This window comes from Sebastes fasciatus, chromosome 22, assembly GCF_043250625.1.
Source record: "Sebastes fasciatus isolate fSebFas1 chromosome 22, fSebFas1.pri, whole genome shotgun sequence".
Lineage (NCBI taxonomy): Eukaryota > Metazoa > Chordata > Actinopteri > Perciformes > Sebastidae > Sebastes > Sebastes fasciatus.
Genome location: NC_133816.1, coordinates 13781503 through 13808553, shown reverse-complemented (window position 1 = coordinate 13808553; position 27051 = coordinate 13781503). Strand labels below are relative to the sequence as shown.

Below are 27051 nucleotides of genomic sequence, written 5' to 3'. Positions count from 1 at the left end.
CTCCTGTCTCAATCATTACCGCCCTATCTCCAACCTCCCCTTCCTCTCCAAAACCCTCGAACGCCTCGTCTCCACCCAGCTCCAATCCCACCTGCATTCCAACAACCTGCTTGAACCCCTCCAATCTGGCTTTCGCCCCCTCCACAGCACAGAAACTGCACTCCTCCAAGTCCTCAATAACCTCCTCACCTCTGCTGACACCGGAGCCCTCAACATCCTCATCCTCCTGGACCTGAGTGCAGCCTTCGATACCGTGAGTCACAACATTCTTCTCACCAGACTCCAAGACCTCGGTATCGAAGGTACTGCACTCAGCTGGCTCCAGTCATACCTCACCAACAGATCGCACTTCATCTCCCTTCACAACAACTCCTTTGCCACATCCACAGTCACACAAGGTGTCCCCCAAGGCTCTGTACTCAGTCCACTCCTGTTCATAATCTACTTATTCCCCCTCGGTCAGATCCTACGCCACTTCAACCTGGACTTCCACTGCTATGCTGACGACACTCAGATCTACCTCAGCACCAACACCCCTCACAACCCACCGCTCTCCCACATCAACTCCTGCCTCTCTGCAATTAAAGCCTGGATGCAACAGAACTTTTTAAAACTCAACAGCGACAAAACACAACTCCTCCTCATCGGCTCCAAATCCACCCTCACCAAAACCAACAACCTCACACTCAACATCGATGGCACTTCTGTTTCCCCCTCCCCCCAGGCACGTAACCTTGGCATGATCTTCGACTCCACCCTCTCCCTTGAGCCCCACATCCGCCAACTGGTCAAAATATCCTTCTTCCACCTTCGCAATATCGCAAAAATCCGTCCGTCCCTCACACCCCCTACAGCAGAGAAACTCATCCACGCCTTCATCTCCTCCCGCCTTGACTATTGCAACTCACTCCTCTATGGCATCAGCAACACCTCCATAAATAAATTACAACTGGTCCAGAATGCAGCTGCCCGACTCCTCACCCACACCAAATCATGGCATCATATCACCCCAGTCCTGAAAGACCTTCACTGGCTCCCCGTCTCCTACCGGATCTCCTACAAAATCCTGACCCTTACCTACAAAGCCCTCCACCAACTTGCACCCCCCTATCTCTCTGAACTCCTCTCCCCCTACCAACCTCAACGGTCCCTCAGATCCACCTCAGCTGGTTTACTCTCCACCCCCACGTCCAAACTCCGCAGCTTTGGGGACAGAGCATTCTCCAGGGCAGCTCCCAAGCTCTGGAACTCACTCCCCAATCTCATCAGAGACTCTGATTCCCTCACCACATTCCAGTCCCGCCTCAAAACACATCTTTTTTTCATCTGCTTACCCGTAGCCCCCTCCCTCCCCTCCCCATCAGTCCGTGTGTCTGGATGTGATTGTGCCTGTGTATGTCGCTTTTTGTCGTTCGTCTCCTGTCTGTCTGTCTCACACCGTTTCCCCCCCCGACTATGTTAAAGCGTCTTTGAGAATATTATAAAGCGCTATATAAATCTAATATATTATTATTATTATTATTATTATTATAATGTAAACCTGCAGAGATGAGAAAGTGTAGAAACGATACTCACAGCTTGGTTCAAAGTTTACTTATTCTTGCTGCATATTACACTCTGAAATACCAAACTTAAAAATGTAGAAAGGAAAAGACAATTTCCCTCCATGTTAAAGTACAGATGAATGATTTACATACATGTCTTATAATTAGGGCTGTCAATTGATTAAAATATGTAATCGCGATTCATCACACACATTTTTTATCTGTGCAAAATGTACCTTAAAGGGAGATTTGTCAAGTATTTAATAATGCTCCTATCAACATATGAGTGGGCAAATATGCTTGCTTTATGCAAATGTATGTATATATTTACTATTAGAAAAATCAATTAACAACACAAAACAATTACAAATATATTGTCCAGGTCAAGGGACCCCTTTGAAAATGGCCATGCCAGTTTTTCCTTTGCAATGTTATTTAACCTCCTTCGCGACAAGCTTGTATGACATGGTTGGTACCAATCGATGGGTATATTTGTTATTTATATTTTCTTAATATATATATATATATAGTTTATATTCTAGATTGGGAATGAAATGTAACTCAATATTACATTTTCTGCCACTGTATTTATACTTTCCACCTTAAAGAAGGGTGCTTCATTGAGCTGTGAGTGTGAATACAAACGAAGTTCACTCCATCACGGAGTGGGAGGGTGTAGGGATAGGATTAGAATTGGGCCTTAGTCCTTTTTGCATGTAGCATCGCAAACCATAAAGGATCCACCTTGTGATTGTTACCGTTACACCTCGGAGCAACAAAGTTGTAAGCAGGCTAATGCAGCTTTACAGCTTAAGTGACAAGAAAATGATGAAGGAAATCTATCAATGAATCCAAAAGCAAAATGCCTCAACAGTCCTGCAATTTAAACTGAGACCAACAGGGGGTTGAATTATTTCATATAATCTCCTATCGAACAGCACAATGTACTAAGAAACCGGAAAGTACTAAGAAATCCGAAGGGCAGTTCTATTACTGCAAGAACTGAGACATTTTTCAAGTTGTCATCTCTGCTTCACTTGTTTTGATGATGCATTTCTCTTCATGGACCTGGAACGAAGTCACAATAAAAGAAATGAAAAATGCATTTTAATTTGATTACCATAAAATCATTAAGATATTTACTTGATAAAGCAACATTAATCCAATAATGTTATCAATAAATTAGACTTTAGAATGATTGTTTTATATGTGTTTGACATTTGTGATGCCAATTTTTTTTTTTTACTAAATAGAGTAGCTATATAATCCAGAATTAGATGATCAGATGAAATTTAATTCAGTTTGGTTCTAAAAAAATAGTATGTGTTTTGGTCTCAATTGTAACATGAACGAGGTCAGCATGAGAACTCAGTTTACTGTTCCTCTGATAGAGATGCATTACTATTATAGCCAAATTTAGACAGTGGTGAAACCACAGCTAATATGTTTACACCCTACAAATTAGACAAATCTTGTGCACCAGTTATTTTTGAGGTGGCACAAATTGAACTGCATACAGTTACCTCTAGTGTAGGGATGTTAATAATTAACCGTTTAACCGTTAACCGACATCAGGAATTTTGACCGATAAATGCTATCGGTTAAACAGTTAAAGAAATATAAAAAAAATAATTAAAATTAAAAATGAAATGAAATGAAATGAAATAAAAAGCTGAGCAAAACTCAGAGGAGAGGCTTGTCACTTAAAGAAGAAAAGCTAGTCCACCTTAACAGCCCACCTTAAGTGAGCCTGAGTCAGTGTTGCGAGATACGGGAGCTTGGCTCGGGTCTTGAGGAGTTGTATAATTTATTCACCGACAAATAAACTGCACACACACTGCACTGCTACGGTCACAGCTATAACATTACTGATAACTTCCTACTCACCGTCATCACACACGCGCGGTCTGTCGGACACTCACTAACATTACGCTGGGTTGACAGAGTATGCCAGGCAGACACACAGCTGACAACCTCGCAGCTAAACTAAAAGATGCGGTGGAGACTTGCACTAATCTTGTCGGTTAACGGTTAATAATCAGTTAACGAGGGTTGGCTATTGGTTAGAAGTCAATATTAGCATCCCTACTCTAGTGTAATCATCAAAGGTGATGATAGATTTGAAATCAAAATGTCATTTTAGACTCAGCAGATGAAGAGCTTGAGTTAATGTACCTGTGGTTAAACGTGGATTGACGTTATAGTAGTTTGAGTTCTTCACTGGATCTTCACGCTCACTCCTCTCGTCAAGACCTTTCAGCTGAATCGAATGAAATGTGGCTTCACCGCATTCTTTAGCTTGTCCATCTAAAAATATAAATGTTTTCAATATCAATCAATCCGTTATAAAAAATGGTTCCATTATTTTTTAATTAAAAACATACTGTACCATTTCCAGTGTCTTTACAACTACCGATTGACTCGTAGAAAGAAACATCACCTACAGGTCAGTGGAAATCAAGACAAATTAGCCACTTCATCTCTGTGATACAAAATGAAACTTTCATATCAAAGGATGACTAGAAACTAGACCAGAAACACTTGTGAGAGACTTCAGGAAGACTGACCTTGAAGAGGAGAGGTGTATATGTGCTCTTGAGGTTCATCCTGACTGTTCATCCTGTTGACCCGTTCATCCTGATTGGTGCTCTGAGACTGCTCGGGTCTATGGCATGTGGGAATTGCAGTCAAATTAGCAGGAAAAATTAAAAGTATTGCTGTTAGGTTTAAAGTGAGAGAAGAGTGTTGCACCAACCTGTCACTGCATGGATCTGTAAAAGAAGACATTTATTGTTATTGTTTTATTACATTGCAAAATGTTGTTCTCTTCAGTGTAACGACTTAAGAATTCCTCAGTTATTTTATTCTCACCTTTGGACTTTATGAAGCAATACATCAAGAGCAGGAGAATAATCAATAAAGCTCCATTGAGGACCCAAGAGAGCAGCAACACAAGAGATGGACTGCTTTCAGACCTAGACACTGCAGAAAGAAACTGTATTACTAAAATACAATGCAACCCATAACACATAAATTACTGATTTCACAGTTTAAAAAAAAATAATGCATTTCACTGACTGCAGCTGAAGAGAGTGAATTTACCTAATGCTAATGTGTTGAGTGATTTTAAATCTTGTACTTAAACGTGCAGTAGGCAGGACGCTTTTAGCATCATTGGGCAAAGATTTCATAATAACCATTCAGCATATTGTAATTCAAGTGGTCTGAGAGAAAACTAGACTTCTGCACCTCCTCAAGGCTCTGTTTTCAGGCTTTAAAAAATCGAGCCCGTGACGGGAGACTTCGACCAATCACAGGTCATTTCAGAGAGAGAGCGTTCCTATTGGCTGTGCTCCGGCTGGTGGGCGGTGCTTGGTATTTCCTCAACTGATCTCAACATGGCGGCCGGATCACAAACTTTCTCATTTTACAGCTAAACAGTACACTATAAGATGTTTCTGAAAACATTTGAGGCGAGAAATAGGCATTACAGTAACAGAGTATTGATTCATATTTGATCAGCGCTGCCTAGTTTGACCGTTTGATCGGAGTTCACAAGTGACTGACAGCTGCTCAGAGATGTAAGGCTCCAGCTCGGCTCTGATTGGTTGTTTTCCTCCGGTTTGTGAAATCTTGCAGATGCTATTAGGAGCACCGGAAGACACCGGAGGACACAGACGCACATAATGTTTTTCAAATTACCTGTCTCATGCACTACTGTCAGGATATAGTGACCGTTTTATGAGAATAACTTTTTGAAATCATATTTGCTTCAGTTGTACCCACTTCTGCTTTATGAGAACATTGTAATTCTGAATGTTGTTCACTGTTTTTGATTAATCTGAAAATCCCAAAACCCTTAATTCCCTAATATGAATAGGTATGTCTGTAGCATTCTGGGAACTTTTCATACATCCACATGATGGACTTTGCCATGAAATGCTAAGAAATATGAAGCCTTGCAGAACTGTGTAATTAAACGTACTGTGTACAGTGATGTTGACAGCGTTGCTGAACTCTCCTGATCCAGACTCACACCAGTACACTGCATCACTGTATTGTAAGTTGTGGATGTTGCATGTGGATCCAGTCATCGTTCCCCAGCCATCACAGTTTGACACAAGGCATGTTTCAGTAAACCTCTTCACTCTCCACTCAGAGGAGTTTCCCTCACAGTTCAGTGACACAGAGTCAAAGGTGAAGTGTTGCACTCTGTCAGGATTCACTGTGAGAGACCTTGCTGTGTGTAAATCTGAAAAAAACAAAACAATAATGTATCAAACCAAGCAAAAGTATATTTTTTGAATTACAATTAAAGGTGCAGTAGACAATATATTTTTGGCATCATTGGGCAAAAATTCCATAATAACCTTTCAGCATGTTGTAATTCAAGTGTTCTGAGAGAAAACTAAACTTCTGCACCTCCTCATGGCTCTGTTTTCAGGCTTTAAAAAATATAGCCAATCACAGGTCATTTCAGAGAGAGAGCGTTCCTATTGGCTGTTCATTCAACGGAGGCAGCTGTCAATCACTCACGACCTCTGATCAAACGGTCAAACTAGGCAGCGCTTATCAAATATGAATCAATATTCTATTACTGTAATGCCTATTTCTTGCTTCAAGTTTGTGGCCCGGCAACCATGTTGAGATCAGTTGAGGAAATACCAAGCACCGCCCACCAGCCGGAGTAAACTTTCTCATTTTACAGCTGAACAGTACACTACAAGATGTTTCTGAAAACATCTGAGGAGAGAAATAAGCATTACAGTATCAGAATATTGATTCATATTTGATCAGCGCTGCCTAGTTTGACCGTTTGATCGGAGTTTGCGAGTGATTGACAGCTGCCTTTGTTGAATGAACAGCCAATAGGAACGCTCTCTCTGAAATGACCCGTGATTGGTCAAAGTGGCTCATCAGATTTTTTAAAGCCTGAAAACAGAGCCATGAGGAGGTGCAGAAGTCTAGTTTTCTCTCAGAACACTTGAATTACAATATGCTGAAAGATTATTGAATTTTTTCTCAATGATGCCAAAAATATTCTGCCTAATGCATCTTTAATTCTTGCATATTATACTTTTGAAAACCGTTATGCAGAATGATTGATCGCCATCATTCTATCTTCCGAGTGGGTTTTGAAAAAAAAATATCCTGTGCTGGCATGAGTAGAGAGGTCATGGGGTTACCAAAGTCAATACCTTGCATGATTGGTCTCAGTTCATTCTGAATAAATACGTTTTGTGAGATAAACAAATCAACAAACAAACATACTGACCTCCAGACCAGACAAACTGAGGTTCGCTATACTGAGTGTAAAACACTGGATCTCCTCTTCCAGCTCTGCAGAAATATCCTGAGGTGTGCGTCTGTCCATCAACGATGTAGGAATCTTGTTCAGTACCACTTGTGCTGCCAGGTAGGTGCCTTCGTCTATAGATCCTTTCTGATTGTTCAGGAACAGCTTCAAACCAGTAGAACCTCCATCCTGCAGATGGATGTAGCACCTCACAGTTCAGAGTTACTGAGTCTTCAGGACTCAGCCATAATGGAGACACAGTGAGGACAGGCTTAGGTTTATCTGTTGGGAAGTGTTTTTTTTACAATGAAAACATGTTAGGGTGTACTTTCAGCATTTTTTTTGCTGAAATTAATATTTTTTTTCTCTTCTTAAAATGCTATCATATATATATAATAAACAATATATATACATATATAACAATAAAAAATATATATTTTAATTAATCATTCACATTTTGTGTGCAAATTTTAATTTAAAGTAACTCACAGCTATATACTTCCAAATTGTAGGCATCACTCCATCCTGTTGAAAACTGTTGTTTGATTTTGTTTCTGCCAGCACATTTGTAGGATCCACTGTGGTCTACAGTAGCACTAATCCTATATTCATTTTCATTTGGAGGTTTTATCAAGCTGGTTGTTCTCCATTCGTACTTCCACTCAGTGTCTCCCCCGTTCTTAATCTCACATCTGAGGGCGATCGTCTCTTTTGTGTATATCTTCGGCCAGTTGGGTTGTATGGTCACGACAGCCCTGTTTGCCTCTGTTCATATTGAATAATAATAAACTTTATTTATGTAGCATTATTTTTAACAATGTTCCGAAGTGCTTTACAGCAAAAAACAAATAAAAACAACACAGGAATCGTACATTAAAAAAATGTAAAATGGCAAGAGTGGGATGATTAAACCCGTCAATATATTAAATATTCATGAACATTTTCCCATAAAAGAAGGTTTTAAGATGGGATTTAAAAGACACTAATGATGCAAAGGCCCAGTCACCTTTAACCCCTTACCATTCCGCCCTCTTTTTTTAGAGGGGTTGCAGTGGGAGACAAGGGATGTTCAGGGTTAGATAAATATTCAACAGTAGATGCCACATAGAAGCGGTGTACATCATCTGAAAGCTGGGAACCTGAAGATTAATTTGAGATGCAGCTCAGCACTGTGTGCCAAGTTGTTCTAATCATTAATAAGAAATAAACATCAATTAATAAATTATTAATCAATTAAAATAAATTGTGAAATTGTATAAGTGCGTGGAACATATTGATATAAGTTTGTGATGGCCATTCTCATGCTCAATAATGCCTCCAAAACACCAAATTAAGACATCAAGACCTTGAGGAATACCATAGAAAAAGCCATGCTGTGTTTTGCATGGGAATGGCCATCATATATTTCTATCATAATGTTCTAAGCCCTTATATACTTTCACAATTTATTTTGAATAATTAATTAATTAATGTTTATTTTTGATTCATGACGAGAACAATTTTTGACATATAGTGCTGGGCTTCATCTCAAATGAATCTTCAGGTTCCCAGCTTTCAGATGTACACCACTGTATGTGACATCTACTGTTGACCTGCCATCTCCTCTAAAGACTCCCTTTACCCCCCTAAAAAAGACAAGAACGGGTCTATTCAGAGGTTTAAGCAAATCCCTTTTGCTTTTTATAATATATGATTAAATTTCAGTTGTGATTTTGAGTAATTTGGTGGGTAGAGATTCATATTAATTAAGTAAATGAAGAGAAAAACAATAAAGAAAGGAAATTGTGCAATTACCTTTAGCGTGTCCAAAGTAGAGGAGTGTATTCAGCACTAAAATAAAGATCAATACTTTAATTAGACATTATTAAACTGACTGAAATATTAAAGAGATAAACACATGCATTGGCAACTCCAGTTGGTGATAATTTATCACAGTGCTCCACTGTAAGTTGAGCCAAGCCACCAGCCGAGATCTACAGAAATCATTCTGATAAAAACCATGAGCTGCTCTCTGTCACTTTGTTCATCTCACTACAATCATTTTCCTTAATCTGAGCCACTCTTACACAGAAAGGTATCATGTACTCACAGAATAACTCCAGCACGCAGAACGAAGTGCGCCTCATCCTCACATCCAGCACTGAAACTGCAGCGAATGAAGAGAAACAGAACTGTTGTCTCCAACTAAATCTCAGCCTATAGATCAAACGATTGGGTATTAACACGTTGGTTATGAACAGTTTAACGGGATTCAATCAAATATGACTGGATATGCAATATCTGGCCACTGTGTTGGACGGGGGAAGACTGAAGGGACATGACTGTGATCAACCTTAATTTATTAAGGTATTGCGAACGCTTAGGTTCAGGCAAGATCACAAAATAATTATTAGACATATGTATAAAACAAATGTTTGTAAAACAAGAGATGAATGCATACAAATTTGTCAAAATACGTCCAAACATACGTCAAATTGCACTGAAATCTATGAGATCTTTGGTTTTCTTTCCCCCAAAAGAGGGCGTGGCCTTGACTTTTTGCAAACTACCCGTATGTGCCGGTCTGATGTATACTTCACTTCGGCTATTCTAAGAACGTCAGCGTGCATCAGGTAAACAAATATATATACTGAACAGAGGCGTACGTACCATGGAGGCAGATCCCAACGAGGAACAGAGCGCTGTATGCAAAGAAGTAGCTCAAGCATTGGAGGCGACCAGCCTTCTCTGGGGGAAAGGAACAACGCCTGCTTCCTCTTCTGGCCTATCAGACTCTGTGGTGATGAGTAAAGACAAAAAGATTGATGGGCGGAAAGCCGGACAGCAAGTAGTCTGGCCGGGCCTGATAAAAAATGTGTACAAATTAATGTTGAATAAGAAACCATTAGATCTTTGGCACGATTACAGAAAGCTGTTTGACGTTCTATAGACTACTGCAAAGAAACACGTGATCTAAATGTGTGAGGTGTCATGGTTATGGTCCACATTTTCTAACCTTTGAGCAAGATGAACTTTACCACTTCCTGTAGTTTTAGATATTCCTACATTCCTGCAAGTCATTTAATTCCAAGTTACTATCGACGTGTTTTCTGTTAAAGCACATACCTCTGCAGAAGTGGTCTGTGCTCTCTCTTCTTTATTTTTATATTTTAAACATGACTTTGCGATTGGTTGATGTTGACTTTAAAGTTGTCCCCTTAGACATTCAGCTGATCAGCTGACCGGAAAGACTCGGTGAAGCCAAGAAAGTGTAACACAATGACACTTGCTGAAATTTCTTTTGAAAGAAGAAGACATCCAGTAAAAATAAGACTTGTCAAATCATAGAACAGGCATGCTGAATGGCACACTGACCCATATTCTTTAAAAAACACTCTCAAAACATTAATTTAAAAGTGTATCTTTTTATTTGACAATAATATTTCTACAAAGTGAGAGTTATTGCTATTACCTCAATGATTTCTTAACCTAAAAATGAATCTCAAAGTACTGAGTAAGTATGATACTCATAAGTATCTGCTTTGATTAATTAAATAGAAGAAATCATACATATTTGCATTATTTAAACATAGAGAACAGTCACTACCACTCACATGCATTATGTTGCACCTGCAATACAATCTGCTGCTCCAGAATCAGACAGTTCATCTCTGGCCTTTGAATTAAATTAAGGTGCTCACTAGAGCGAAGATGCACTAGTCTACATTTGTAGAAGAAACACATTTAATTCACTTTATTACAGAACCATAGCCCATAGAATACATTAATAAAAAAAAACACAAATAGAAAAAAAAAGCAATATGCTGTACTATGTACTGGAAAATAGATAGAATCTGTAATATTTACAACTATACAACCACCACATGAAGTCTCTCAAGTTATAAATAGAAATATAAAGTTGTCAGAACTTGAATGTTTATCTTGTACATATTTGTGTAGGAAAACAAGTCCATCAATCATATTAATCTCCACCTTGTCCAATTGGCGTATACGTTAATTTTAATTAGTTTATTTTAACGACACTAATTTCTTTCTATCGATTTCTGCAACCGATATTCCGGAGGTTGTAGCGGGCCTAGTTTTTAAAGCTAGAATGAATATACTGGTATCATATGAAACTAGAAAACCTAAGGAATCCATTGTTACCAACCATGTTATACTAGCTTGTTGCAAAGGAGGCTAAATAACGCTCCAAACTTGCGCTAAATTGTGGCGGGGAAAAACTGGCATGGCCATTTTCAAAAGAGTCCCTTGACCTCTGACCTGAAGATATGTGATTGAAAATGGATTGAAGAAGTTGTAGTTTTGTTGCCTAAACCTAAAGAAGTTGTAGTTTTGTTGCCTTAACCTTACTGTTTTTTAGTTGCCTAAACCTAAAGAAATTGTAGTTTTGTTGTCTAAGCCTAAAGAAGCCTTTTTGTTTGTGTTCAAAACGTTTCATTCAGTTTTACAACATGTTAAAACGTGTTGCTTTTAAGTTTCACTTTCACAATGTAGTAGGTGTAGAAGGCCCCTAATGACCCACATCTATGGTGCTTATAGCAACTGATAACACATATTTCATAGCCTGATAACAGTCGAATCGGGTGACTGTTTAAACAAGAATGTTGTTTTTCACGTTGTCGTCCACGCTTCCCTTATTTTGCTGATGATGCACCTCTCTTTATAGACCTGGAACAAAATCAGAAATACAACTGAAAAATATGCACTTTAACCCTCTAATGTTATCAAAGCTGTTGCCAGTTATACTGAAGAATCAATGAAATATTAATTTTCCTCAAATTGTTTTTAAATTCATTAGAAATTTTAGACGCATATATTGACTGTAATTTTAACTGCATACTGACCTACAGTTATATGTACCTGTAGTGTATCTAATAATGATCATGACACATATTTAGTAAAAATGTAATTCAAATGCAAATGACCCAGTAGGTAAATAGCTAGTGTTATAATTTGTACCTGCAGTTGAACCTGGATTCACATTGCTGTAGTCGGAGCTCTCCGCTGCATCATCATGTATTCCTGTTAAAAAATATGATTACAAATAAATAATGAAGCTGTTGTTTACTACACACAAAGTATGACAATGCCAAACTGAACTTTTGGCAATTTCACATGTATGGGTTTGATATTCGGCTTCCCACATACTGTACTTTTAATATTTGGGTATTAACAATCTATTTTTGATATTTCATATTTTGTGTACTCACTCATCTTTCCAAGATCATTGATCTGAATCTGAGATACGACAGATCTGTAACCGTCTGCCTGTACACCTGAAATTAGAAAGTTTTTACTGCCTTCAAGTTTAATCACTCAGTTAAAATCATATCATTTTGGACTGCTAGAGTTTATACTGTACCACGTCCTGTGTTCCCAGAGCCAACAATAGTATCATAGACACCAAGATCACCTACAGGCCAGAAAAATATTGATGCCATAGTCGTTGATTTGGTTTAACAGTGGCAGATCTGCAGCACAGGGAATGCTGTTGTTATAATAAATATAATAACTGGATAAGAGTGTGAGCTGACCATGGAGAAGGGAGGAGTATAGTTGCTGTTGATTTTCATCTTGGTTGACAGTTTGGACTGTAGCGGAGCTCTGATTGGTTCCCTGAGGCTGGATGAGCCTGAGACATGAAGTAAAACATTGTATATAAGTAGTAATATGTAAAAACTAGTAATAGTAAAGCATGAATAAGTTATGTTAAAGATGAGACAAGAGACTTTTGTACCAACCTGTGACAACATGTATCTGCGAAAAAGACAGAATTAATACATTACATGATTTTGTTTTGCAAACTGAACCACCGCTACATGTCGTGACATCAGAATTCCTCAGTGATAGTTTAATAAGCGAAGTCTAATTGACCTAAAATAAATGGGAAAACGGTTTACCCTTTGTCTTTTTGTACCAACACAGCAGTACCAGAGGCAAGAGAACTATCAGTAGGATACCACCAACCAGCCCAGCGATCAACAGCACAGGAAATGGAGAACTGGACGCTGCGATAATAAAAAGTAGGCATTAATTAACCTTATCTAGTTGACAGCATGACCAAAAACAGATCAGTGATTTAAGGCCCAGACAAACCAAACAGACAGTAAAGAACTAGCGGCGATGAAGGCTGACTGTTGCGATCTCATCCCTTGGTCAAAAAGTTAACACACTGCAAAGACTACGGCCGGTGGTCAACTACCACATATGTTCCGCGCCTGCGTGAAAGGAAGTAACTCTCCAAACCAGCAGTCGGCGGTAGTCTGTATTCGTCAATCAAATCAGGAAACCGTAAGAGGGAGGACTGCGGATATACAAGCCGTTGTTATGATACGTACATGAAATAAACCAGCGTTTGCCGACCATTTTCACACCACTGTCACTCACCACTCAGCTTCATTCCAGATGGCCATGTTGCTGTGAAAATATCCGTGTATTGGAATGATCAAATGAGATGAAGATGAAAAATGAGAAGAGCCTTCTGTGTTTTTCCTCTTGGCTTTACTCACTTGCTTTTCTCACTTCCATTTCTCTTCTCGTGCACTGATTCATTTAATCTGAACAGCCAATCAGAGCGATTTCTCTCACCGACGAGCTCTGATGATGGGGGACACATCGCAAAAACTAGGGCAACAGACGCTCACCGAAGGCCCGAAATTGGACAACTTGTGTCAGGGCCAAGAGATACCTGTCAGCAGCAGCTAATTTATGTTTTCTTCCCATTGTTAACTTCTATCTCCATAATGATAATGATGATTCATTTACTTTACTTGGAGAGGACCATTTTTTAACATGCATACTGAATTTTTGTGGAATGTAGCCAACTACCGCATAACTGCACAGTTAAACCTTTATTAATGGAAGGGTCAGGGTCCTGGCATTGGCTCACTGTCAAAGGCCCTATTCAGACCAGATATTAACATGCATCCTGAGTGATCTGATCACAAGTGGATAGCTTTAAGTACATCTGGTCACACCTGGCATTAGAATGCGTCTTGAGTGACCACTTGTGATCGGATCTCACCTCCCCGCTCTATATGCAAACAAACACGTAGTAAACACATGGCTACTACAGCAGATGTTGTGACGTAATATTACAGGAATGTCTGTAGTAATATTATACATATTCGTGAATTCGGGTACATTTTATTAACACCAAAATATAAGGTTATTGTCTACTGGCGGTCCCAGAGGACCTCCAGGCCACTGACACCATTACCTTTGCCAGGCAACAGCGGGGTACAGAGCTTCAGAGAGCCGGGAATGAGAGCCAGCAGGCTGGCGGGTGTCAGCTCTGTGCAAAGCACCGCAACAAAAACACTGACACATCTCCGACAGTTTGAGAATAATGCACTTTGCGTGTCTAGTCTGATAGTCTGTAGATGTATGTAGCTTATAGATAAGATATATTTTAGTAAAATACAGTTGTACCAACAGAATGCAGTCGAACACAGAAGCCGTTTCCATTCTGGGAAGCAGATAAGTGCTTGTGTCTGCCTGTTTATTCACCTGAGGAGCGCAGTGATCTCACGGATCCCAGCGGGAGGTCAGTTGAGTAGGCGGACCTTAATGTGGCCCAGGACGCATTCCCGTACACACTGCTAAAACAATGTGGCCATATGTGGCCCAGACCACCTCTGAATGTGGTCTGAGCGATCAGATCTCAATGCGTCTTGAGTGCGTTCACACCTGTACTTAGAGCTGTCCACTTGTGATCGGATCACTCAGAACGCATGTTAATGCCAAGTCTGAACAGGGCCTCACTGTCATAGCTTAGTGGGATAGTTGAATATATCGAAGCCATTGTTAATGTTATCAGTAACACCTGTGCTTTTGAAAAAGGCCTGTTGGGTGACATCTGCTGAAGATATGGCTATTGCAGCACACATAAACAAATGAAGACAGGCTGCATTAATCATACTCACATTTTACTGACATCCAACTCTCTGGTGAAACATCTGCAGAGTCTTCACACCTGTAGAAGCCTTCGTCTGACTTTGACACTGCAGAGATTTTCAGCTCCCCTCTGGTATCATTCTGGATGAGTTTGTCATTTTTGTAGAAAGTGACATTGGAAAGTATTGTTTCAGTCCTCCGTATGCAGCCGAGAGTAACAGAATGTCCCTCAGTCACAGGATGGACAGGGCTCACCAGGATAATAAAATCTGTAAAACCGTTTAATATTATAAATATGACATGCCTGATGAATCAGCTTGTATGCGTGCAAGTTAATAGAGTGGTGGAGTTTGGTCAATGCTTGTCACATACATTCCTCAAGTAACTAACAGATGGACAAGTGAACTCCTCAGTATGTCCAATGCATATGAATACAATATAATTATAAAATATCAAATGTTAAATCACATAACGAAACGTTCAAAACATGAAACAAGAAATGTAATAAAAACCTACAATCTGCAGTGATGTTGACTGCATTGCTGAACTCTCCTGATCCAGACTCACACCAGTACACACCATTATGGGACCAGTGGTCGTCTATGTAGCATGTGGATCCAGTCATTGTCCCCCAGTAAAAGCAGTATGACGGGTAGCCATCCTCAGAAAACCTATTCACACTCCACTCAGAAGAATTTCCCTCACAGCTCAGTGACACAGAGTCAGAGGTTAAATGCTGCGCTCTGTCAGGACTCACTGTGAGAGACGCTGATGGATGAACATCTGAAACACAACATTGAGAAAAAAAAAAAAAAAAAAAAATTATAAGGTACAACTAATACTTTGGTTTTATTTTGTTTTAATTAGGGCTGTCAAAGTTAACGCAATAATAAAGCATTAATGCAAATCTGTTTTAACGCCACTAATTTCTTTAACGCATTAACGCAACTTGCGATTTTTAGGTTGTAGCGGGCTCAGTTTTAAAGCTAGAGTGAAGATACTGGCATCATATGAGGTTAAATAACACTCCAAACCCACGCTAACTTTTGGCGAGGAAAAACTGTCATGTCCATTTTCAAAGGGGTCCCTTGACCTCTGACCTCAAGATATGTGAATGAAAATGGGTTCTATGGGTACCCACGAGTCTCCCCTTTACAGACTTTCCCACTTTATGATAATCACATGCAGTTTGGGGCAAGTCATAGTAAAGTCAGCACACTGACACACTGACAGCTGTTGTTGCCTGTTGGGCTGCAGTTTGCCATGTTATGATTTGAGCATATTTGTTATGCTAAATGTAGTATCTTTCTGAAATAATCCAAAACCCAATAGAAAAGTCCCGTAGACTTTTTGTCGAGGGAACTCAACAAAAAGTCTCCTATTTGTCTCTTACATTACATTATCAATACATTTGTACTTCAATAATTCAAATTAAAAACATTAAGTAGCTAAACTATCCAAGTTGTTAAGCCACACAGAACTTCAGCTGCAATTATTTTGATTCAAGCCCCACAATCAACACATTTCTTCTACTGGGGGGCAAGTGTGTGCACATCCAATTACAAGCCAAAGTGGGAATCAAAGGTATAGCATAACATTTGCTTTTTGAGCGGAGGAAGGAAGTAAAAAACATACTGACCTCCAGACCAGACAAATTTTGGTTTACTATACTCAGTGTAATAAACCGGGTCTCCTCTTCCGGCTCTGCACACATATCCTGCTGTGTGCGTCTGTCCACGGACGATGTAGGAATCCTGTTCAGTCCCACTGGTGCTGCCAGGTAGCAGCTCGTAGCTGTAGGAGTTTTGAACGCCATGATAATCCATCCAACCGTAGTGGCGGGGGATATACATGTGTGTCATGTCATGTTTGTCTGCTGGTTTGGGGACAGCCTTATACCAGTAGAACCTCCATCCTGCAGATGGAGCTGTAACACTGCAGTTCAGAGTTACTGAGTCTCCAGGACTCAGCCATAATGGAGAAACAGTGAGGACAGGCTTGGGTGTGTCTGTTGGAGAATGATGCAAAGTCTGGATTTGTTTGTGGATTACATGCAATGCTCGATTACTATACATTTAACACATAAAAATGCATCGACAAAAATCTACAAATATTTAGCCTTAACTTGAAAGCTTTTATGAATTTTCAGTTTGAATAAAATATAAACTGACTTACAATAAGATGCTGTCAATTTGAAGGAGATACTCCACCCTGTTGAATTCTGTTGGGCTCTTTTCAGTCTGCCCTTGCACCAGTAGTCTCCATTGTGGGATGCTGAAGCAGAACTAATCCTGTATTCATTTTGGTTTGGAGGTTTGTATGAGCTAGTTGTCATCCATTCGTACTCCCACTCAGTGTCTCCTCCCTGGATCTCACATGTGAGAGTGATCGTCTCTCCAGAGTATATCTCAGGCCAGTTGGGCTGAAGGCTCACAACAGGCCTGTTTGTGACTGTTCATGTTCACAAATCACCCAAAAAAAAAAAATGACAATTGATGAAGATTACATAAACATCAACCAGATCTCAATCAGCAATCATGCATACAGAGTAGAATAAGTGGTAACATGGTACCACTGTGGTAACACTTATTCTACTTATAATGTGATTATAAGTTAACCTAAGTGGTCATTGTTTGCTTTAAGTAAAGTGAAAAATTATCATTAAATCTATGCAAGAACAATGCACTACATTGCACTACATTGTACAACTAATTTTTAAGTAATTAAAGCAAGCAATGACTACTTAGGCTGATTTATAATCCCATTATAATGCACTATAACAGTGTTTATAATGGATTATAAAAGTATAATGCATTATTACAGTAACAATAATGTATTATAAAAGTATAATGTATTATAATGTGATTATAAGTTACTCTAAGTGGTCATTGTTTGCTTTAAGTGAAAAAGTATCCTTAAATCTATGCAAGAACAACACACTACATTGTACTACATTGTACAAATATTTTTTTAATTTACTTAAAGCAAATGACTACTTAGACTGATTTATAATCCCATTATAAAATCATAATGCATTATAATGTGATAATAATGCTTTATAATAGTATAATGCATTATCATGTGATTATAAGTTACTCTAAGTGGTCGTTGTTTGCTTTAACTAAAGTGAGAAAAAAATATCATTAAATCTATGCAAAAACAACAAAAAACTATTTTTTTATTTACTTAAAGCTAATGACTACTTAGACTGATTTATAATCCCATTATAATGCATTATAACAGTGATTATAATGGATTATAAAAGTATAATGCATTATAATGTGATGATCATGCATTATAAAAGTATAATGCATTATAATGTGATTATAAGATACTCTAAGTGGTCATTGTTTGCTTTAAGTAAAGTGAAAAAATATCATTAAATATATGCACGAACAACACATTACATTGTACAACACTTTAAAACTATTTTTTATATACTTAAAGCAAATGACTACTTAGAAAGATTTATAATCCCATTATTATGCATTATAAGAGCGATTATAATGCATTATAAAAAGACTATCATGTATTACAACTATGTAAATTATAATACACTATGATCCTATAGCCAATTATGAAGTATTATGATACTTGCTTTATTATACTTGCTTAAGTATTATGATAAAATGCTTTATAATGTGTTGTGATTATTGTTATAAAGCATTATGAATATTCATGAGTGCTTATAATGACATATATATATGATTATACAGTGCTATAAGGAGATTATAATGCATTATAGACATCGGCGTCATAGAAAGTGTTACTGATAATTCCAATGCCACACTCACCAATTTTGTGAATATTGATTGAATCACTGTACTCTGTGTAGTAAACAGGGTCTCCTCTTTGTCCTATGCACCAGTAGAGTCCTTCCTGTGAGACACTGATTTGTCCAGTAGAGAGGAAAACAGCATCTTGTCGGGTCAGGGGTATAGAGAATGTCTCTCCTCTGTACCACAAGTATTTCCAACCAGATGATGATGATTGGTTCACAGAGCAGGTCAGGAGCACACTGCCCCCTGCTGGAAAGGCTCTGTTGTCAGCACTCAGGTTAGCCTTTGGTCTGTGTGCTGTTGAGTTCAGAACAAAACAAACATAAAACGGTCATTACTGTCCCTGTGAATTAGTCTAATTCAAACCACTTAAGAGAATTGGCAAGTAATGAATCTACCTCTATCTTCTGCAACACTAAAACACTTGTGGACCAAAAAAGAAATCCATTTAAACCTGCAGCAGGCAGAATATTTTTTTGCATCATTGGGCAAATATTTCATAATAACCATTCAGCATATTGTAATTCAAGTGTTCTGAGAGAAAACTATACTTCTGCACCTCCTCATTACTCTGTTTTCAGGCTTTAAAAAATCTAGCCTGGGACGAGAGACTTTGGCCAATCACAGGTCATTTCAGAGAGAGAGAGTTCCTACTGGCTGTTCATTCAACGGAGGCAGCTGTCAATCACTCGCAAACTCCGATCAAACGGCAAACTAGACAGCGCTGATTAAATATTAATTAATATTCTGTTACTATAATGCTTATTTCTCGACTCAAATGTGTTCGGAAACATCTTGTAGAGTACTGTTTAGCTGTAAAATGAGAAAGTCTGCTCCGGCTGGTGGGCGGTGTTTGGTAATTCCTCAGCTGATCTCAACATGGCTGCCGGGTAATAAACTTTCACATTTTACAGCTAAACACTACACTACAAGATGTTTCTGAAAACATTTTAAGCAAGTAATAGGCATTACAGTAACAGAATATTGATTCATATTTGATCAGCGCTGCATAGTTTGACTGTTTGATCTGAGCTCTGATTGGTTGGTTTCCTCCGGTCTGTGAAATCTTGCAGATGCCATTAAGAGCACCGGAGGACACCGGAGGACACAGAGGGACATGATTTTTTTCAGATTACCTGTCTCATGCACTACTGTCATTATATAGTGACTTTTATATTTTATAAAAAATACTTTTTTTAATCAGATTTCAGCTCCAATCAGCTCCAATTCTACCTACTGCTGCATTAATTACTTTTCTCAATACTGTGCAAGGTATACAGTACTGTACTGTGGGTAACTTCTACGTGTCACTCCTCCTAACCACTGGACTGAATTGAAGTGGCAAAACACAACTGAATTTAAACACACTTTAAAAATGCATGACGATTTAAATAAAGCCTTCTCTATTTTTTGGGGGTAAATGTCAATAATATAGGTGGGATAATGCAGAAGAAACAAAACAACTTACATGAAACTGTCAATGTGATGACATCGCTCCACTCCGTTGAGTCCCATTGTTGTTTACCCATGCACCTGTAGTTTCCACTGTCGGACACAGTAGCACTGCTAATCCTGTATCCATTGTGTGTTGGAATTGGGTTTGAGTTGGGTTTGCTCCATTCATACTCCCACTCAGTGTATTCCCTATATCCACCTCTATAAATACCACAACTAACAGTGATTGTTTCACCAGTGAATATCAGAGGCCAGTTGGGTTGCAGCGACACAACAACCTCGTTGGAAACTGTTCAAAATAGAAACAGAAAATTAATTCATTTTGAGCTCTTATTCTGCATGCTGTATTACTCCAAACTAAAGCACTAACACTCACCTCTCTTCTCAATAGTGACTGGATCACTGTCCTCTGTGAAGAAAACTGGGTTTCCTCTCCCTCCTCTGCAGTGGTAGATGCCTCCTTGTGAGATGCTGATGACTCTATTTGGGTCACCATCTCTAATGATCTGACTTTCAGAAAACACAGAGGCCCGTCTGAACCAGTAGTATATCCACTCAGCGGAGTCCTCCACAGAACAGTTCAGTGTTTCTTTGCCCCCAAGTGGTATGGTTCTCCTATCTGCCATAACTTTGGGCTTGGGTTTATTTGCTGTTCATATTTGTGAGAGAAAAAAAAAGCTATAATTTCTGACAGATACAAAAAGCACAGTCTGAATGAAAGATAATGTGACTTACATAATACTATCAGTTGGAAGGAATTACTCCACTCTGTTGAGGAATACGAGTCCCTTCTACCCTTACACCAGTAGCGTCCACTGTGGGAAACGGAGGCACTGCTGATGCTGTATTCACTGTGTGTTGGAGGTGTGTTTGAGCCGGTTGTTCGCCATTCGTACTCCCACTCGGTGCCTCCTTTGATCTCGCATGTGACAGCGATCGTCTCACCACTGAATATCTGAGTCCAGTTGTGTTGCGGCGTCACAACCATTTTGTTGGACACTGTTCATACCAAAAACACACGGTTAACATTCAAACAGAAATATAAAATCAACAGAGAAAACTTTATAGTAGGGCTGTCAAAAATTTGTTTTAACGGCACTCATTTTTTAACGCATTAACTTGCGAGTTTTAGAGGGAAGATTCTGAATCCATTGGTACCAACCGTGTCATACTGGCTTGTCGCGAAGGACACTAAATAACGCTCCAAACATACACTAAATTTTTGCCTGTTAGGCTCGGGTTTGCCATGTTAAGATTTGAGCATATTTTTTATGCTAAATGCAGTACCTGTGAGGGTTTCTGGACAATATTTGTCATTGTTTTGTGTTGTTAACTGATTTCCAATGATAAATATATACATACATTTGCATAAAACAAGCATATTTGCCCACTCTCATGTTGATAAGAGTATTAAATACTTGACACATTTCTTTTTAAGGTACATTTTGAACAGTCTTGTACACGTTTTGACCAGATCACATATCACATTTACTCAGGAGGGTGTTAGAGACACAAATAGGATGTTCTGTACATGCTTACAAAGATATATAGACATGACATGACACATGGTTGCAAGAGCGGTAGGTATATAAAATATTACATGCACAAATAAATGCAAAATTAAGTAATACAGGTAGGTACTGTATGTTTAGGAGAAGATGTGGTTTGCAAAAAGTATGCTCTGGTCAAACCCAGTCTAGTTACTGTATGTGAGATTTGTGTAAAAGGGAAGGAAGCACAGACTCAAAGAGGAAGTTGGAGAAATGTCCGATCCAAAGCTACATTTTCTCTCCCTTTAAGGTACATTTTGAACAGAAAACAAATTGGGCGATTAATCATGATTAACTATGGACAATCATGTGATTAATCGTAATTAAATATTTTAATATATTGTATTTTATTTCGATTGACAGCCCTACTTTATAGTGTCCAGTACTACTCCTGGTAATCATGAATGCATGCTGTTCATTGAGAAAAAAAGTTACATAACTTACAAGTTATCTCAATGCGACGTGCATCACTGTAGTCTGTGAGGAAAACTGGGTTTCCTCTTCCTCCCCGGCACCGGTAGATGCCTACTTGTGAGATGCTGATGAAGTTTTGTACGCCATTCCTAACGATCATAGCTTCAGGGGAATCGGAGGTACGTCTGAACCATTGATATTTCCAGCCAGCAGAGCCTTCCACAGAACAGGTCAGCGTCACAGAGCCCCCTACTGGTATAGTTATCCTGTCTGCTCTCAGAGTGGCCATGGGTCTTTGTGCTGTTTGGTTTAGAACACATTTTTTATGATTAATTACATATCATTTTCTAATATATTTCTAATAAATACATCTTTTAAATCACTTATTAGCTTGCTACACTACTGTAATGATTTGAAATACTGCCCATGTAGAACACATATGAGATAGTTTAAAAGAATCGAGGCCTGTGAGCTACTTCAGGCAGACAACTCAAGTAAACCATGCACAAAAAGGTAACTTTTAATCAACTGTAATGTAGATGATAGCTGGCTACATTAGCCTTGAGTCATGACATAAACTGTACTGCTATGCACACACTACACAGTTTACGAGACTTTCATAACTCCAATTAGCTAGCTGGCTCTAGCTATCTCGTAATTAGTTTAATTGTCGCATCATGAGAGATGAAGCCACCAGCCCAGTCGCCAGGAAAAAAAAAATGCTGACATTGTACATTCCTGCAAATCATGGATATGTTGAATGTGGGCGTTTTTGCATTCGGTCAGAGCAAGTTACGTAGTACAACGGGCGATGCGCAGAGCAAGTAACGTGGTATATCAAGTGACCATTATTCAAAGTTACGTGGTATATTAAGAAGTATAACAAGCGAGAAAGTACTCTAAAGGTGGGCGGGACGAGTGGTAGACGGGTCAAACAGACAGGACATTCACCCAGGAATCCGTTGTTTGTGTCCCGTTTGAAACAAAAGGAAACATTGACTTTACATAACAGTGTTATGCTTGTTACGTAACGTTACGTAAGAAAGTCCTCTAAGGGTGTTTGTTGTTTATTCACGATACTTCCGTTGTTACGTTCTGTTGTTAGGTTACGTTGTTACGTTCCATTGTTACGTTATGTTGTTACGTTATGTTGTTACGTTGTTACATTGTTACGTTACATATTAACGTTGTTACGTTGTTACGTTGTTACGTTGTTACGCTACGTTGTTACGCTGCGTTGTTACGCTGCGTTGTTACGGTGCGTTTTTACGCTGCGTTGAAACATTCCTGCGTTGTTACGTTCCTACGTTGCGTTGCTACGTTACATTGCTACGTTACGTTGCTACGTTACGTTGCTATGTTGCACTGTTACGTTGCGCTGTTACGTTGCGCTGTTACGTTACGCTGTTACGTTGCGCTGTTACGTACGCTGTTACGTTACGCTGTTACGTTACGCTGTTACGTTACATTGTTACGTTACGTTATTTTACGCTGTTACATTACATTATGTTCTTGATTATTATCTCTTTGACAGGGCTTTGATTATCTCAACATGGCTGTGCTACAAATGATGCTAAACTTGATGGCAGTGACAATACATATGATATCTTACCTGATGCAGATAGAGTGACATTATTACTCTGCTTGGTCAAATTTGTATCCTTTTTTTTCACATTTGTTGAGCCCTTGTGACGACCAATGCACTGATAATCACCGCTCAAGTCGGCCGTTAGCTTAAGTGAGTACGAGTTGCTTGAATCGAAGGAGACAATTTGTTGACCGTTCCTGTTAAATGTGTAAAACCAGTCAGTGTCCTTTCCTTCTCTCATGTCACATTTGAACGTAACAAATTCTCCAGTAAATAAATACGTTGAGTTGGGTTCAAAGGTCAGCTCAGCATCTAGAACCCAACACAAACATAAACACAACAGTTAGATACATAGAGTAAAATGTCCAAACCTAAACAATGTTTGAGGAATAAGCATTGAGACACCTTTATCATAATGTATTGCTACATGAAATGTAAATGATAAATACATTGATAAAACATAAAAATAGTAGAGATGACAGTAGGTGGAGATGCAGCCCGGACACCAGGAAAAAAACTCACGTTTCTGCAAACCACGGATACGTTGAATGTCGATGTTTTTGCTTTCGGTCAGAGCAAGTGACGTAGTATATCCATTGACCGTTATTGAAAGTTAAGTGTTATGAAGGCTATGTGGTATAATAAGGAGTATAACAAGCAAGAAAGTCCACTAAGGGCTGGTGTGAGGGGTCAAGCAAATAAAGGACTTTCAATCAAGAGTCCGCTGTTTGTGTCCCGTGTTAAACCAAAAGCAAACATTGACTTTATGCTTTTTACGTAACGTGACTTAAGAAAGTCTGCTAAAGGCATTTGTTGTTTATTTATGGTAGTTACGTTGTTACTAGGGCTATCAATCGATTAAAATATTAAATTGCGATTAATCCCATGATTGTTCATAGATAATCATGATTAATGGCACATTTGTATCTGTACAAAATGTACCTTAAAGGGAGATTTGTCAAGTATTTATTACTCTTATCAAAATGGGAGTGGACAAATATGATTGCTTTATGCAAATGTTAGTATATATTTATTATTGGAAATCAATTAACAACACAAAATAATGACAAGAATTGTCCAGAAACCCTCACAGGTACTGCATTTAGCATAAAACATATGCTCAAATCATAACATGGAAAACTGCAGCCCAACAGGCAACAACAGCTGTCAGTGTGTCAGTGTGCTGACTTGACTATGACTTGCCCCAAACTGCATGTGATTATCATAAAGTTGGCATGTCTGTAAAGGGGAGACTCATTGGTACCCAGAGAACCCATTTTCATTCACATTTCTTAAGGTCAGAAGTTAAGGGACCCTTTTGAACATGGCCATGCCAGTTTTCTTCGCCGAAATTTAGCGCAAGTTTGGAGCGTTATTTAGCCTCCTTCGTGACAAGCTAGAATGACATTGTTGATACCAATGGATTACATTTTCTTGTTTCATATGATACCAGTATCTTCAGTCTAACTTTAAAACTGAGCCCACCACAGCCTAAAAACCACAAATTGCGTTATAGAAATTAGTGGCGTTAAAACAAATTTGCATTAACTTTGACAGACCTAGTTGTTACGTTACTATTTTAACACAAGCCATGATCTCTTTTCTAACTTTAACCAAGTAGTTTTGTTGCCTAAGCCTAACCAATCGTTTCATAATGTTAACCACTGTGCGTTCCTGTAAGCGTGATGCAAGGCTGTTAAGAAATGTATTTATGACACTTTTTTTTTGGTTTCATAAACGTTGACATTCAACGTATCCCGTGATTTGCAGAATCTTTAGTGAATAGACGCCAAAACAGAAAAGACAGAAAATTGATCAATCACCTTGAGCGTGTCCAGAGTAGAGGAGTGTATTCAGCACTATAATAAAGATAGATACTTCATCAGACATTATCAAACTGGCTGAACTGTCAATTACATAATAAACAAAAGCATTTAAAAGCAGCAGGAGTTAGAAAAAACATCTGATACTCTCTTCTTCTTACTACATTTTCATTAATCTTTACCATTCAAACAAAAAAAGTCACTGATGTACTCACAGAACAATGACAGCACACAGAACAAAGTGAGCCCCATTCTCACATCTGAAATGTAACTCTGCTTCTGAAAAACAGTAAGACTGAGACTAGAGCAGGAAGAGAAATAGAGAACTGTGGGGAAAATAAGTTACATTTCAAGTTACCAGATGTTTTCTACATCTTTTTCTGAGTTTAACCACTTCGCTTGGTTTGACCACATTGACATTTTGACAGACGTACACTTCCTGCTCAGCCACTGCAGATGGCAGGATTGAATTAAGTAGTAAATAATTGTTATAATAAATAATTGTTGGACATTTTGCATTGTATAATATCTATCACAGTGGTGTTTTGTTCACATATCACAAAAGAGCAATAATGGAAATGATATAATGAACTATCAATGTGTTATCAGAGCTTTTGGTGTAAAAATTACTTTTAAAGATGAAGATGACTTCCCATTTTGGACTTTTAAAAACAAACAAAAAAAACATAGTGTACAATACTGCTTATGGTGGACTAGCCCCAAAATGTAACCAGTTCTTTACTGGTTAAAAGGTGTTTGCTTTTTCTCCTGCAGGTAATTATCTCAGATTTGTATGTTGGCCAAATTCATTGAGATTTAAACAAATCACGATGGTTGTTGAAAAGTGTTGCTGTCAAGATTGTATCAGACAATGCACCTCTTTCACCAGCTTAGATCACATAGCTGTCACAATCCAGCTCAAAGGAGGAAATTAAAAGGAGCAAGTTGTAATTTTAAAGATGTATTTTACCTAAAATAGAAAGAAAACTGTGAAAACAATGTAGGATTGTAACATTACAACATTAGTGTGATGCATGGAACAGAGAGCAATGAAAATCATCCCGTCACCACATCGTCTGTGGAAGTTCTCATGTTATACTGAAATTCTTCGAAACTACACGCACAGGAAGTGTCAAATTTAATTTTAAGCTAAATATAAATTGTGTCCTAAGCAGAAGTGAACAAGCGCTCTGTCCAGACAACATAAGATCTTATGTTTCTCTCTTGTAACTTTGCCATAAACATCATAAAATATACAGTTATCATCTGAGTACAAAATGTTATTTTGAAAATGCTATTTCTTGCTCCAACTAGAGCCGGAGAAAAAACAAGCCAAGGCACCGCTTATCAGTATGAGAATCAACCTTCACTTCCTTTTCACACCAACAAGATGTGTTTCTGGGTACAAGTTTAGACAGCGTCCTCATCCCATTAATACCACAGCTTTCTACACTCAGCAACAAATTACTTTAGAAATATTGCATAAAGGAATGCTGTGCAATAAAAATATTATCCTGCAAGTTACAATTCTTATCAATAGATAACTTAGCAATAAGAATAGCTGTCATTATTGTGGTTTTGAACGCAACTATCTCTGGTGGTGCCCGTTTCAGAAAATGAGGAAGAGGAAGGCCAACATCGATTTCACAATGTCAAGCATTGTGAGAAAACTTGTATTTCTTGTCGCAAGATTATACAACAAT

The 27051-nt window shown here is 38.5% G+C and overlaps 2 protein-coding genes across 2 annotated transcripts; both read right to left on the bottom strand.

Moving 5' to 3' along the window:
• Window positions 1-1535: 1535 nt before the first annotated feature.
• Window positions 1536-10488, bottom strand: LOC141761308 (uncharacterized). The gene is made up of 13 exons (XM_074624641.1): window positions 10450-10488; window positions 9490-9614; window positions 8930-9036; window positions 8635-8670; window positions 7330-7605; window positions 6820-7122; window positions 5530-5796; window positions 4416-4526; window positions 4300-4315; window positions 4112-4209; window positions 3934-3984; window positions 3720-3851; window positions 1536-2612 (listed from the first exon to the last, which is right to left on the bottom strand). The coding sequence occupies exons 1-13, from the start codon at window positions 10486-10488 to the stop codon at window positions 2605-2607; spliced, it is 1569 nt and encodes a 522-aa protein (XP_074480742.1). The 3' UTR covers window positions 1536-2604.
• Window positions 10249-25649, bottom strand: LOC141760180 (Fc receptor-like protein 5). Its single transcript, XM_074622761.1, has 19 exons — window positions 25564-25649; window positions 25349-25384; window positions 23550-23837; window positions 21968-22237; window positions 20709-20972; window positions 20350-20622; window positions 19987-20262; window positions 18534-18815; window positions 16915-17190; window positions 16379-16747; window positions 15256-15522; window positions 14769-15008; window positions 12744-12851; window positions 12585-12600; window positions 12378-12475; window positions 12206-12256; window positions 12054-12119; window positions 11803-11865; window positions 10249-11511 (listed from the first exon to the last, which is right to left on the bottom strand). The coding sequence occupies exons 1-19, from the start codon at window positions 25598-25600 to the stop codon at window positions 11504-11506; spliced, it is 3288 nt and encodes a 1095-aa protein (XP_074478862.1). The 5' UTR covers window positions 25601-25649; the 3' UTR covers window positions 10249-11503.
• Between the last annotated feature and the right edge of the window lie 1402 nt (window positions 25650-27051).

Bases quoted from the DNA above. Each gene is read 5' to 3' on its own strand.
- LOC141761308 (XM_074624641.1), bottom strand. From the start codon at position 10,488: ATGAACTGTCTGATTCTGGAGCAGCAGATTGTATTGCAG. The intron at 9,615-10,449 runs GTGCAACATAAT...TCATCACCACAG, and splicing joins AGCAGCAGATTGTATTGCAG to AGTCTGATAGGCCAGAAGAG. The intron at 9,037-9,489 runs GTACGTACGCCT...TTTGATCTATAG, and splicing joins CGTTGGGATCTGCCTCCATG to GCTGAGATTTAGTTGGAGAC.
- LOC141760180 (XM_074622761.1), bottom strand. From the start codon at position 25,600: ATGGGGCTCACTTTGTTCTGTGTGCTGTCATTGTTCT. The intron at 23,838-25,348 runs GTGATTGATCAA...GTTGGGTTCTAG, and splicing joins CTACTCTGGACACGCTCAAG to ATGCTGAGCTGACCTTTGAA. The intron at 17,191-18,533 runs GTGAGTGTGGCA...GAACATGAACAG, and splicing joins AATCAATATTCACAAAATTG to TCACAAACAGGCCTGTTGTG.